We start from the raw sequence: 13,235 nt of genomic DNA, 5'->3' as shown, positions 1-13,235 counted from the left end.
TCCCTCCTGAATGGTCTCCTGGGGGAAGGGAGGCAGCCGGCAGGAGCAGCGCTTGGCCTAGGTGTGATCTCTCCGCTCTGTGTGTGTTGTGGAGTCTTGGAGGAAGACCTCCTGGGGGACCCTGCCCTTCCGATCCCCTCCCTCCCCGGATGAGGTCAGAGGTCCTGCTCCACCTCTGCACCTCGCACAACTGCCTTGAAAGCCCGAGTTCTTGCGATGCCCCCTGGCGTTGGGTTGAGCCCTGGTCGTGTCGGGGTTACGTGTCGGGCTACCAACCACAAGGCCAAAACCATCAGTGTCGCCGTGGCTCCTCGGAAGAATGGTGAGGTTTCCTACTCCTGTGAAGAGTTCATCTTGGAAGCCTGTGGGAATCGTTCTTCCCTGGCTGTCTAGGGTCACTGTGCGTCGGCAGCGAGCAGTTCCCACCCGGTCCAGTGGGACAGAGCAGAACTGCCCCACTGGGCTTCCAAGGCTGTCACTGTGATAGCAGAGGAACGCCACACCTTCCTCCTGCCGGGTGCCAACCGCAGATGGTCCAGTTAACAGCCAGTTGCTGTGTCACCGGGGGGCCTGCACTGGATCATCTACAAAACCCACTGCCATTGAGTTGACTTGGACTCCACAAGCTTGTAGGACCAAGCAGAACTGCCCCATAGGGTGCCCGAGCCTGTAATATTAACGGAGGCAGACGGCCTCCTCTTTCGCCCATGGAACTGCCGGGGGATCCAAACTGCTGACCTATCCGTGAGCAGCCAAGTACTTAACCGCCACCCCACTAGGGCCCCTGGGTGCTGGATGAAGATGCGTTAGAGGGTCTCTCTGATTGTGCTTCACTTCTCTGTCATTGGCCCCGGCCGCTCCGTGGGTCGGAAGGAGGCCCGGCTAGCCGCAGGTCGATGGACTTGAGTTGGACTGGCGTGCCTCCGGATGTAAAGTTGCTTTTGAGCATAAAAGTCTTTCTTGTACATAGATGAGTGTCCTGGTTTGTCTAGCTGACCCAGCCTAGCCGAACACGAGTCCATTTTATCAGAGATAAGTATCAGCATGCCTCCGTTTTAAAATGGCTTCCTGCATTTTGTTCGCCCTGTGATTTTTAGACTGCTTCTGTCTTGGTGTCTGGGGTGTATTTCTCGTTAGGAGTACAGAGATGGGCCCCACATTCATATTCATTCTGCTGGTCTCAGTCTCTTGACTGGTGTGCTGACTCAATTTATGTTCCGCGTTGTTATTCGATAGCTATGAATTTATTGCTACCATTTTGCTAGGGTTTTTTATTGAGGGGTTATTTTGTTTGTAGTTTTTCTTGTCTTTTTTTTTTTTTTTTGCCCCTTTGTTGTTGTTCTACTGTTTACTCGGTCTTTGTGATTTCCCCCTTTTTTATTTTGAGGAAGCTTAGACATGTTCCTTAAGGTTACCCGAGTACTAATCTCTTCCCAAAGTTAACACAGGCTGTTGGCTCTTGAGCTCTTCCTGCCTTGCTCTCCATTAGAATGCTTTGTGTCACATCAGTTCCTCCTCTTACTTAATGATCGTGTGGATTGATATCTTGGGCGCCCTCATTTCAGCCTTGGAAGTTGGTTTTCCTTTGTTTACTGTGGTGGCTGAGTTGACTTCAAGGCAGTGTCATCCTGGGTGTTGGTCTCCCTTAATGTCTGCTCTGGTTGTTTGGTCTACCCAAAGGATTCCCGTTAGTGGTTTTGACAAGACTGGTCTTTTTTTACAAATTCGTATAATTTCTCCCTGAGTTGGCCCTATTAGGAAATACCCTAATCTTTCTCTTATACCGGATGATCAATTTTGCGGCATATATGATTCTTGCTTGGCAATTTTCTTTCAAATTTTTAAATATGTCTTCCTGTGGTAGTTACATAATCTGGTGTCAATTTGAGGATTCAGAGTGAAGGGGTAGTGGGATAGTGATACCAGAAGGGTAGGAGAAGAGCGGGAGAGGAAGGGAGAAAGGGGTAACCGATCGCAATGATCGACACATAACAAATACACCCCTCTGGGGGGAAGAACAAGAGAAAACCTGGGGGAAGGGAGACAGTGGTCGGTGTGAGAGATGAAAACACTAACAATGTAGAATCTATCAGGGATTATGAGTGGCGGGGAGGAGGTGAAAAGAGCTGATACCAAGGGCTCAATAGAAAATGTCTCGAAAAGAACGCGGGCAACATATGTACAAACATGCCTGATTCAATTGATGTGTGGATTATGATAAGAGTTGTACAAGCTCCCAATAAAATGTTTTTTTTTTAATGGTTGAAGGGGTGGAGTCTAGCCTGTCAATCAAATCATAGCCAATGAGACCTCTGTGTGGGCATGGCCTTCTCCTGAGGATTCTAGGAACTCCTGTATTTCCTCCTTGGAGGCGGGTAACTCTCTCTCTCTCTCTCTCTCTCTCTCTCTCTCTCTCTCTCTGCTCACTCTCTGAGAGACACCTCTGTGGAGAAAACACACGGAGAGAGGCTGGATCCACAAGACTTCGCACCACTGGTCTGTGATCTTCCTGTATTCGGTGTTATTGCATGTGTTTTGCGAGTCTGAAGAGGACTTTATAGATTGTTATCAGACATATGGGTTAATATCGGACTTATGGACTTGATCTGGACTGGGCTGGCATGTTTTCTCAATACCCAACTGCTCTTGTGTATAAAACTCTTTCTTAAACATGTGTGTGAGTGTCTCTCTGAATTTGTTTCTCTAGTCTAGCCGCACTAACACACATCCCATTCCCTTCTTGCTGACATGATTTCTGCTGAAAATCCTGAGCTGAGTCTGCTTGGTCCACCTCTGGAGGTTGCTGTTTCTTTTTCCCAAGATGCCCTCGGAATGTTTTCCTTGTCTCTAATTTTGGGAAGTTAGGATTTTTCGTGGTGGTTTTCTTTAGGGGCCCACCCTGCTTGTGGTTCCTTCGGCTTCTTGGCTGACTGCTTTCTGCTCGTGCATGGTGGCAGGGAGGCTTTCTTACAGCCCATCTCAGACAATTCCCCCTGTGCTTTTTTTGTCGTTGTTATTTCTTCCTGTTCTGGAATTCCTACCACATGGATGTTATTCTTCTTGCTAGTCTCTCACAGACATTTTAGGCCTTCTTCAGATTTCTAAAAATCTTTTTATGGACCGTTCTTCTCAGTTTAGTATCGAGATAATTGTCTTTAAGCTCACTAATTCAGCCTTCCTTTTTTTTTGTTTGCTGCTTTGCACTTTTAATATATTCTCCATTTCTAATATAGTACAAGAGGTTACTCCCCCAAAAAATACCTGGACTTTTTTTTCAAAGCTATGTATTTAAAAATATTTTTGTAAACCAAACAACCTCATCACCTTCAAAATACTCTCCATTACGTTCAATAAATTTGTCAAACCTGTGATTCCATTCTTGGAAACATCTTTCTTCACCTCTTCTATGTCGTCAAATTGCTGTCCTTTCATGTCCCTCTTCATTCGCAGAAACAAAAATAAGTCGGATGGAGTGAGGTCAGGTGAGTCAGGTGCATGAGGCAAGAGAGACATGCTGGGGGGTTTTCTTGTTGTCAAAAACTGGTGCACTGAGACGCTTGTGTGCGCAGGTGCTTTGTCATGATGGCCAAACCAGTCCTCTGTCTGCCACAAATCAGGCCATGTTTGTCGCACACTGTTATGCAATCTTTTCAGAACCTCTAATAGAAAGCTTGATTAACAGTCTGACCTTGTGGAACAAACACCAAATACACGATCCCCCTCACGTTAAAAAAAGCAAATGAGCAGCGTGTTTTTTGGGGGGGCGGGTACCCCCTCGTATTTATCGTCTGCACTTTTACTGATCACTTACTTTGTCACACTGCTCTGTGTTTCCCTGAATTCTTCCATAGCCCCCCTCTCCATAGCAATCTTGATCTTTCCCCCCATCTGTCGAATGCACCTCAGGATTCCCTTGTGGTAGTTCCAGTGCCTTCTCATCCCCAGGGAGGACTTTTGGCTCTGAAACTGGTGGTTCTTTTGTGCCATTCTGCCTGGTTTCTTTCCCTGAACCAAAGTCTCAGAGACGTCGTGGTGTTGTAAAACATGCGTTTATATGTCGATCGGGCGATACTGGCATGGGGGGTGGTCCTCGCCCTCTAGGTGCAGCACCCCAGGAATCTCTGTGTCCCCGTGCTCAGCTCACTCAGCTTTCCTCTGCTCCCCGCCTCAGAGATTTGGGTCTGCAGGGTTCCCCTCCATGTTGGGTGTTCCCCATGTTTGGGGTGCCCAGGCTGCCATTTAGCACCAGTTTAGGGAGCACTTTTATTTCTGCCATTCCCCTTAACTCTCAGAGTGGCCCTGCGAGGTGAGCCAAGGAGATGTTAGCAGACCATTGTACAGATTAGGAAATAGGCTCCGAGGGAGGAGAGACCTGGAACCAGGCCTGCCAGGAAACCAAGCTCTTGTTCTGTCTTCACCGTGCACAGCCCTCCTTCCCCACCCCCTCCCACCCTCCATCCCTACCACCCCCCTCCCTGACTTCAGGCTTTGTCCATCTGCTCTGTCCAGGTCCTAGCTCTGTCCAGCAAGTCCAGAAAGACCAGCGCCGTGGGGGACATTGTCAACCTGGTGTCTGTGGACGTGCAGCGGCTGACGGACAGCATCCTCTACTTGAACGGCCTCTGGCTGCCACTCATCTGGATCACAGTCTGCTTCTTCCTCCTGTGGCAGGTTCGGGGAGGGGTCAGGGAGCGAGGAGACTGGATTCCCCCCTTCCTCCACACTCAATCTGTCCCATCTGCACACTGGGCAGGGAAAATGGGGAAAAGCTACATATCGGCTGACCTCTGGGTCTCAGTCTCCCTGCCTGAGAGATGAGGGTGAAGATGCTGATGTTGTTGGTCCGGGTGTGCCTGGGTGGGATGCTGGGCATCCAAATGGGCAGGTAAAGTGTGCCTGAAGCTACCAGGAATCACAGAGGAAACCTGAGGGGCAGAGCGGCCACCTCGCTTTCGAAAAACATCAAGGAGTCAACCCTTTCTAAAGAGAAACACAGTTGTCTGACTTCGTCCATGCATTGTGTAGCTAAAGATTTACAAGTGCTACTGAAGAGCGCCGTGGCGGCTGGACAGCCTGCGTGGGCAGCCTACTTTCCCGCCTCTCTTGGTGTTGAACCACGGACAAGTGAGGGCCCGTCTCCGTGCCTCCGTTTCCCCACGTGTAAAACAGAGAGAACGATGAGCAAGCGTGCCCTAGATTTGTGCAGAGATTCGGGAGGTAAAACACGTAAAGCGCTGAAAGCCGCGTGGCCCACTCTTCGCTGTGAAGAGCTTACTCCATGGCTGACCGCAAGGCTCCAGGGAGGTTCTGTCGGATTTTCCCACAATCCCGTGGCTGTAAAGGCAGAAAGCACCACATCGTCACCGTGCCGAGAGCTGTATGCGCTCGGGTCAGTTCCAACCTGTAGTGACCAGAGGGACGTAGCAGGGCCCCGTGGGTTTCCAAGGTGTTCCTGTGCGAGCTATATGGAGTCAGACGGCCGCATCGTTCTCCTGGGGGCAGCTGGTGGGTTTGAACCACTGGCCTTTCGGTGAACGGTCGAGCACTTAAGCCTCGCACCACAGGGGTGACCATAGACAATGCACCAAGCACGGCTGTGTCCCCACAGAGCCTCCTTAATGCACCTGGAGTGGTCTCAAGTCATGGGTATGCCTATCAGTACTCCTTTTTGGGCGCCCCCCCCCACCCCCAACCATTTAAGAACGTAAAAACCGTTCTTGTTCAGGGATTGGCTGTACAGACACCACACGCCCTTGCCGTGGAGTCTATCCGAACCACCGCGGCTTTAGGACAGAGGGCTCCCGCGACCGTCACTGAGTGTTTTCCAGTCCTACGGGTACAAAAGCCACGTCTCTCTCCCAAGAACTGGCTGGTGGGCCCTGGCAAGTCACTGATCTTTCCATTAGCAGCTCCGCACGTAACCACCGTGCCACCGTGCTTCCCAGGGAGAAACGCAGATCACCTGCCCGGGGAGGGGCACCAGTGAGATACTGATGTGACCCTCACAGGCCGTGATTTAATTGTAAGGATTCTGCTTTTGCTTCCCCCCAAGTACACACTGAGCCCTGTCACCCATGCCTGACACACAGGACAGAGGAAGAAGGAGGGAGGGAGGAGGGGGGCTGCTTGAGGGAAGGTGGGCCAGGGAGCAGGCCGACCACAGACCGAGGTGTGAAAATCAACGGGGCCAGCAAGCCCAGCCCTTCTTGTGCCTGGCTCCTGGCTCTCTCTGGGCTGACCCTGCTTCACGCCAAGGGTCACCCTGAGGTCCTGGTTAGGGGGGGCAGGTCTTGGGGTGGTACAAGGTTAGACGCGCCCTCCTTTGTCATAGAGGAGTTGTTTTAACTTTGAGTGGCCATTTGATTCTTTCTCCAGTCTTGCTGGTGGGCCTGCCTATAGGCCGTAGGGGCACTTCTCCCTGTGGCCAGTAAGTGGCGCCCTTGCAACACAAATAAAATGGTTACACAAGATACACTGGGGAGCTCTGGTCTCAAGATCAGAAAGCGGTGGTTTTGAGGCTGAGTGGTGGAACGGAGGCTGGAGGCTCGGAGGCTGGAGGCTCGGAGGCTGGGGCATGGCGAGATGGGGCTGATTAACCTCTCGGGGCCTATCAAGAAGTCACAGCTAGAGGCGAATTGAAAAATGATGGATTGCCAGTGATTAATTTCACTCCCTCAATTTCCTGCTCTGAAACCCCAGCTGAGAACAAGTTAAAGGGATCCCAACACCACAAAGCTTCTTTGGGGCGGGATTCCCAGGCAACCATAGAGGGGTGAAGTTTTTAATTTGAGGTAAATAGCAAATGATTGCTTAGTGTCCGTATGTCCCAAATCAACTCGTGTCACTGGACACCCTGTAGTCTCTGTGCTTCACCTGGTTGGTGACTAGCTGGGGGCTCATAAAGACGCAGAGAGGAATCCGTCCTTCGACATGAGCACGTAGTAGGTGCCCGTGTCCGGACTCCAGCATTTGACCATCAATCCACTCCACAACCAAACTGCTGTTAGCGAATCCTGGGGACTCTTGCAGATCAGAACAAAGCACGGCCCCATCCTGCACCAACCCCAAGATCACCCGGGAATTGGGTCATTGGTTGGTTTTCAGAAGTAGACCACCAGGCCTTGCTGCCTTCTTTCTGGTCTAGAAGCACTGCTAAATCCTGTTCAGCATTACAGCCACACACCAGCCTCCACTGTGTGCCGGGATTCGAGTCTGGATCTCCTGTATGGAAGGAGGCCCGTGCTTAGTGGCAGGGCCAGGATTTTAACTGGGCTCTGGTTTCAGGGCCTCAATTGCACTCCCTTACTCTTCCCTTCTTGATGAATTGCTAAAATACCCACCCGCTGCTGTGTGAGGAAGTTACACCCCAGCCCCAGGAGATCCATTGTCAGCAGACCTCTCCTTCTGTGGACCCCCAGATCTTAGTCTCCGATGCCCTACTGCCCCCCAGCTCCCTGGCTTTCCCACATCGGGACCCAAGTCTGAGCCCCATGTTGACCAAGTCATTCTATCCCCAGCTCCTCGGACCCTCTGCCCTCACCGCCATCGCTGTCTTCCTGAGCCTTCTCCCGCTGAACTTCTTCATCACCAAGAAGAGAAACCACTATCAGGTTGGCATCAGGGGGGCGAGGAGCGTCAGGCAGGCATCCCCAGGGAGCAGGGGCCAGGTGTCTCCGGAGGCAGGCAGGGTGGCCCTCCAAGGGAGTCTTAAGTCTCACCGATCACTCTGGTCTGCACCCCTCATGTTGCCCATCTCCACTCCTTAACTGCTGGGCACCTCCCTTTCTAACCTGCCCTGTGGTTTATCCAGCTCTGGTTCTGGGGAAGGAAGGAAGGAGAGGAAGAAGAAGAAATTATATCATGTCAGATTACTATAGGCAGAGTAAGTACAGGCTTACTTGTGCTTACTGTGATAGTTAGGTTTAGTGTGCCAACCTGGCCAATAGGAAGATGTGGGATTAATCAGGTTGCAGTTTGATTGGAGGGCAAATAGATCAATGGCTCTGCAAGGCCAGCCCCCCTCTCTCTTGCTCTCTGGTGATCAGACCAGCATGTTGCTGCTTTTGCTAGTTCTCTGCCTCAACCTGTGAGCTACACTACCTGTGGGACAGCCAACCCATGGATCGTATTGCTAGAACTTGAGGTTCCTTCGAGTCCTGCTTCACCACGCTGCTGGTGTGTACATCACTTGAGCTTGAGGCTGGTGGATCCTGTCATCTTGCATTGCTTGAGTTCAATATCCCATCCGGGCCTGCTTCGCTAAGCTCCCGAGCTGCTGACTGGTGGTGGTTCACCCTGCTGTTTGCTGCCTGTGGGCAGACTCTGCCTGCCTTGCCCGAGGGAAGACTCAGCTGCCTGCTTCTTTGACATTGGACCCAGCAGCCCATGTGAGTTGAAGAACTTTCAATAGGTTAACTGTTCAACAAAAGTGAGTTGAACTGAGCCCTCTGTACTGCTGTGTGGACTCACTGACTGTTATACTCCTTCTCGCTGTGTACACCTATCCACATATATAATCAAAGTGTCCTGGTTTTGTTTCTCTAGAGAACCCTGCCTAACACACTCACTAACCCTCGTGAACAGGTTCCTATGTTTTTCGCCACATCAGTTGTGAAAACTATGACTATGGAAAAGTAACTCAACACAAGCAAGCCCGTGCTTCCCTTGCATATAGGGAAGTCCCACCTTGAATGGATATCCCTTCTCTTGCCTCACCACCCCATCCACCCTGTCCACTCATGACTATTTCCCAACCTCCTGCCCCCTTGACCGTGCACAAACCCACGACTGGGAGGCACAGAGCCCAGACTCCTCTCCTTCAGCCCTCGTGCCCTTGCTCTGGCTACATCACGCCCAGTGGATCCAGCCGCTTCCTCCCTGAGTCTCAGCTTCTTCCTCCTCACTTCCTCCCTTCTCTGTTTTCCTCACCTCCTCCGCGCCTCAGCGGTGTCACTAGGGGGCTATGTCGGGTGGTGGTGGACCACACTGGTTGACACAGTCAGGCTGGGAGACACCAACATTCCCACCTGTGTAGCTTCCCCCCCTCCCCCCCGTGTTTCAGCAGTAATTTATTCCTTTTTTTAAAAAAAATCCCCATCGTTAGATAGCACAACAAAAATGATTTTCTTTGTGAGCCAGCTTGCCTCTATTAATAGATCTACAAGGCTGATTTACTCTTTGACTCTCCTACTGCTCTGGGGTCTCTGGGGTCGGCGCCGTCCTCAGAACCCGATTACATGGAACTTGAGATGGCGTGGCTCGTCCACACGGGCCACGCGCACCGTGGCTGCGTGCTGTGACTCCGGTGGGGTCACCTTTCCCGGCGTTGTGGCCACAACAGTGTGAGAGTGCATGTTGTGAACTTGTATCCAGTAACCCCTTTGAGAGTGATGGACAGGTGAAGGAGAAGGGTGGAAAGGCCGTGCGGTTCACCATGTGGTCACGACCCTGTGGTGATGTCACTAGGGACAGACGTGGTCCGACGCTGGTGCCGTTAGCATCCATGTAATCTCAGCAATGTCCAAGGGAAGCGACTTTCAGCGACATCACGTACTAGTCTGTGACCAAGAGGATCCCAAGCCTCCCTGCGTCTCCTGTACGGCCTGGCCCTGCAGGAGGGCCGGGGGTGGGGTGGCATCACCCTAGGGAGGCTACTGCGCCCAGCCCCAGTGGACTCACCACCTCCTGGTCTGAGCTTGAACTCAGGTGTCTCCTCTTCCAGGAAGCCTTCTTGGTGGTACCTCACCTGCGTTAACTGGAGGGGGTGGGATGCTCTGAGAGGAGAGCAGAGTCCGCAGACCAGGAGGAGGGCCTAGGCCAGGCCACGTGGCAGAGGCACAGGGATGGATGGGGCTGGTTTGGAGGTGGATTTGCAGAAGGGGGTGGGGGCTGTGCATGGCAGAGGGAGGAGGGTCTAGGCTTGTCCCCCCTCTCCCTGGCCCCCAGAGGCAGCAGATGGAGCAGAAGGACGCGCGGTCGCGGCTGTGCAGCGCCATCCTCAGGAGTGCCCGGGTCATCAAGTTCCACGGCTGGGAGGAGGCCTTCCTGGAGCGAGTCCTGCACATCCGCAGTCGGGAGCTGAGTGCGCTGCGGACCTCCAGCCTCCTCTTCTGTGTGTCCCTGGTGGCCTTCCACATGTCCACGTTTCTGGTGAGGCCACCTTGTTCTCACTGTGGAGCCTAGGGGTGTGTGTGTGGGGGGGCTGCCGGGGATCCTGGTGATGGGCCCTGCCCCTCGGAGCCTGTTGTAACAGCACTCAACCCCCACCCTGTCCCCCGAGGACGTTTCCGATCTGCCCCGTTTCCTCCTGGCCCCTGGTCTTTGCCGAGTGCACGACCCAGTGGCTTCAGGCTGATGCTTAGGCCCTTCTCCTCCTGCAAGGGGCCTGGTGGTGCAGTGGTTAGGTGATGGTGAGGTTGTGGGTTCAAGCACCAGCCACTCCTCAGGAGGAAGAGGCCTGCTTCCACCGGGGTGTCAGCCATGGAAGCCTGTGGGGTGGTGCTGCTCTGTCCGCACGGTTTGAGTTTCCCCTCCTGGAGCCCCAGGGAGCCAAACAACCGTTTCTGTCGGGATGGAGAGGTGGCAGGTGCAGAAAGATGCCCAGGTGTTCTCCCCAAAAATACCTGCTCTCCAGAGCCTCATGGCTGCCCATCCCAGGGCAGGGAGCTTCCTCTTCCTGCTTATTCCCCAAGCTGCTGCTGGCTCGCCTTCCTCCAGCTCAGCCTTCATATCCGTGCTCCTGCTTCAAGCCATCCCTGACTCCCACTGCTTCCAGAACAATCCACACTCAGTCCATTCTGCCACACAACGACCCTCCAGGACAGAGCACAACTGCCCCGTGGGTTTCTCTGGCTGGAGATCTTCATGAGGACAGCCTGTCCTCCCAGAGCAGCTGGTGGCTTGAATGGTCAACCTTTCGGTTAGCAATCCAATGCTTAACCAGCTGTGCCACCCGGGAGCCTCGAGGCTGGTGAAAGCTGGGCCGTAAACAGTTTCCGCCAGGATCTGGAACCACAGACGTCATCTGCTAGGACAGACAGCCTATCACAACGACACACCACCGGAATGACACTCGAGGAAGGAGGGCTCTCCAGACAACATCCCCGAGTCACCCTCACGCCAAGCCACCATCACCCAAGTGCCATCGCATTCAGTGGCCATCACAAGTGACCATTATAATGAGGAGCCATCAATTCACCAGCAGCACATATAACCGTCCAACCACCTCAAGGGGTCACCATCCCAAGTGAGGAGCATCTCACTGAGTGACCATCAGACTGACCGTCACAGAAAATGATCAGTACACCCAACGACCACCGCACCGAGCCACATCACCAAATGACACCCAGAACCAACATCGCCAAGACCTGGCTCTGAAGCGCCCCTAGTGACACCCAGACATGCCACCGACACCTGCAGGCGTCAGCGTGGTTAAGAGCTTCAACTTCAGGGTCAACTGTGGAGGGATGGAGGAACCGCACGTCCCACTGGTGCCTTGAACCACAAAACACTGCTGACCAATCTCTAAACCACAGTACCTGTCAGTGCCTGGTACCAAGAGTTTCAGATACTTAGACTGAGGGGACCACACCGTCCTCCCTCACTGCACCCAGCTATCCCAGAGAGAATGCCACTGCGTTATGTCCCAGAAGCTCTGGTGTTACAGCTCCCGGCTGCAAACAGCAAGCTGAGCTCACAGTCCACCCCTACCTGTGGCTCGTGAAGCCGGCGATCGGCTGGGTAGCCTTAGGGGGCAGTTCTGCTCTGCCACATGGGTGGCTGTGAGTTGGAATCCACTTACTGGCACTCACCGATGCCACCAAGGGGCGAGAGTTAGGGGTGAAGAGGGAAAGATGCGGGGGGAGAGCATGGGGTGGCGGGATCGTCAGATGCCATCATGAGCGACGGTTCTGACTCACAGCGACCCTGTGTACAACTGAATGAAAGACGGGGGGCCGTGGGAGACCCAGCTCTCTCATTGTGGTGATGCTGTTACCAGGTGGCGCTGGTGGTGTTCGCGGTGCACACGCTGGTGGCCGAGGAGAACGCCATGAGTGCAGAGAAAGCCTTCGTGAGCCTCACCGTGCTGCACATCCTCAACAAGGCCCAGGCCCTGCTGCCCTTCTCCATCCACGCCGTCGTCCAGGTGAGCCACAGCGGGGAAGCCGCCTCGGGACGCGCCCCGGGGAGCCAGCGACACATTGTCAGCACGGGGTGGGGGTGGGTGGGGTGTGAGAACGGAGCAGGAGAAGCAGCAAACCCCACTGTCGTGGCATCAGTGCCGACTCATGGTGACACCCGTGGGTCTCCGAGCCTGTGACTTGCTATTGACGGGAGAGGAAGGCCCGTCTTTCTCCCTCGGAGCTGCTGCTGGTTTCCAACCGCTGACCACGAGGAACACACGCCACCCCCAGGCCTCCTGGAGAAGCAGCAAATGGGACAGAAGGACATGGAGAACAAACCGGAGGTCACTGGGAGGATGCCCTCTGCCGTCATGCTCCAAACAGATGGGCCGATGCTCGGCGGGTCTGTGGGGCAGCTGTCCCCTCTGCCTGGACACACTCTATCCCAGTCGCACAGCCCCACGGGGCTGCACGAGGCCGGGTTGTGTAGGGAAGGCCAGCAGGGGCCCCTCAGGGGGGTCATTTGAGCCGACCTCCGATCGTGGCTGATGATGGGCTTCGGAAGGCCGCCAGGCTTCTCCTCATGCCTGCCTGCACTACAGTAGGTTAGGGGGCCTGGGAGGGGTCCGGTTCTGCCCACAAGGAGGAAGGCAGTGCGGGGACCACCACCACCATCACCACTTCACTGAGCACCACTGCTGCTGCCTGGGAAGCCCCTTGCAAATGCCCAGGGCTCAGTTGGGCAGGAGGTTTCTCCCACACACCCCGGGGTGCTGGCACCGGAAGCCAGCGTTCTCTGCTCGCCAGCAGGGGTGGTGACCTGGGCCTTTGGTTTCTGCAGGCCCGGGTGTCCCTTGACCGCCTGGCGGCCTTCCTCTGCCTGGGAGAGGTGGACCCTGGTGCAGTGGACTTGCGTCTCTCCAGATGCTGTGAGTTCTGAGTTCAGCGTGGGAGGGATGGAGGGGCCGGGGGGGACCACGGGGGTTCCTCTAGGCCACCAATGAGAGTGAGCATCCTCGCAACGGGGAGCCCGTGGGGCCGCCCAGAGCAGTACTGGCATCTTCAGCCACAGGCGCCAGGTTCAAATCCCAGGTCTGCCATTCCTGGCTGCTC

The 13,235-nt window shown here is 54.2% G+C and overlaps 1 protein-coding gene across 3 annotated transcripts in view; it reads left to right on the top strand.

Moving 5' to 3' along the window:
- Positions 1–13,235, top strand: part of ABCC6 (ATP binding cassette subfamily C member 6) — a 52,267-nt gene that overhangs the window by 16,353 nt on the left and 22,679 nt on the right. For all 3 annotated transcript variants that reach the window (XM_075528295.1, XM_075528294.1, XM_075528293.1), the window contains exons 11-15: positions 4,510–4,671; positions 7,518–7,610; positions 9,946–10,149; positions 11,999–12,145; positions 12,964–13,036. In XM_075528295.1, the coding sequence (XP_075384410.1) occupies positions 4,510–4,671; positions 7,518–7,610; positions 9,946–10,149; positions 11,999–12,145; positions 12,964–13,036 (679 nt within the window). The remainder of the gene's footprint in view (positions 1–4,509; positions 4,672–7,517; positions 7,611–9,945; positions 10,150–11,998; positions 12,146–12,963; positions 13,037–13,235) is intronic.

This window comes from Tenrec ecaudatus, chromosome 12 (assembly GCF_050624435.1).
Source record: "Tenrec ecaudatus isolate mTenEca1 chromosome 12, mTenEca1.hap1, whole genome shotgun sequence".
NCBI classification, from domain to species: domain Eukaryota; kingdom Metazoa; phylum Chordata; class Mammalia; order Afrosoricida; family Tenrecidae; genus Tenrec; species Tenrec ecaudatus.
Note: the sequence above shows the minus strand (reverse complement) of the source record. Positions and strands in the feature narration are given on the sequence as shown.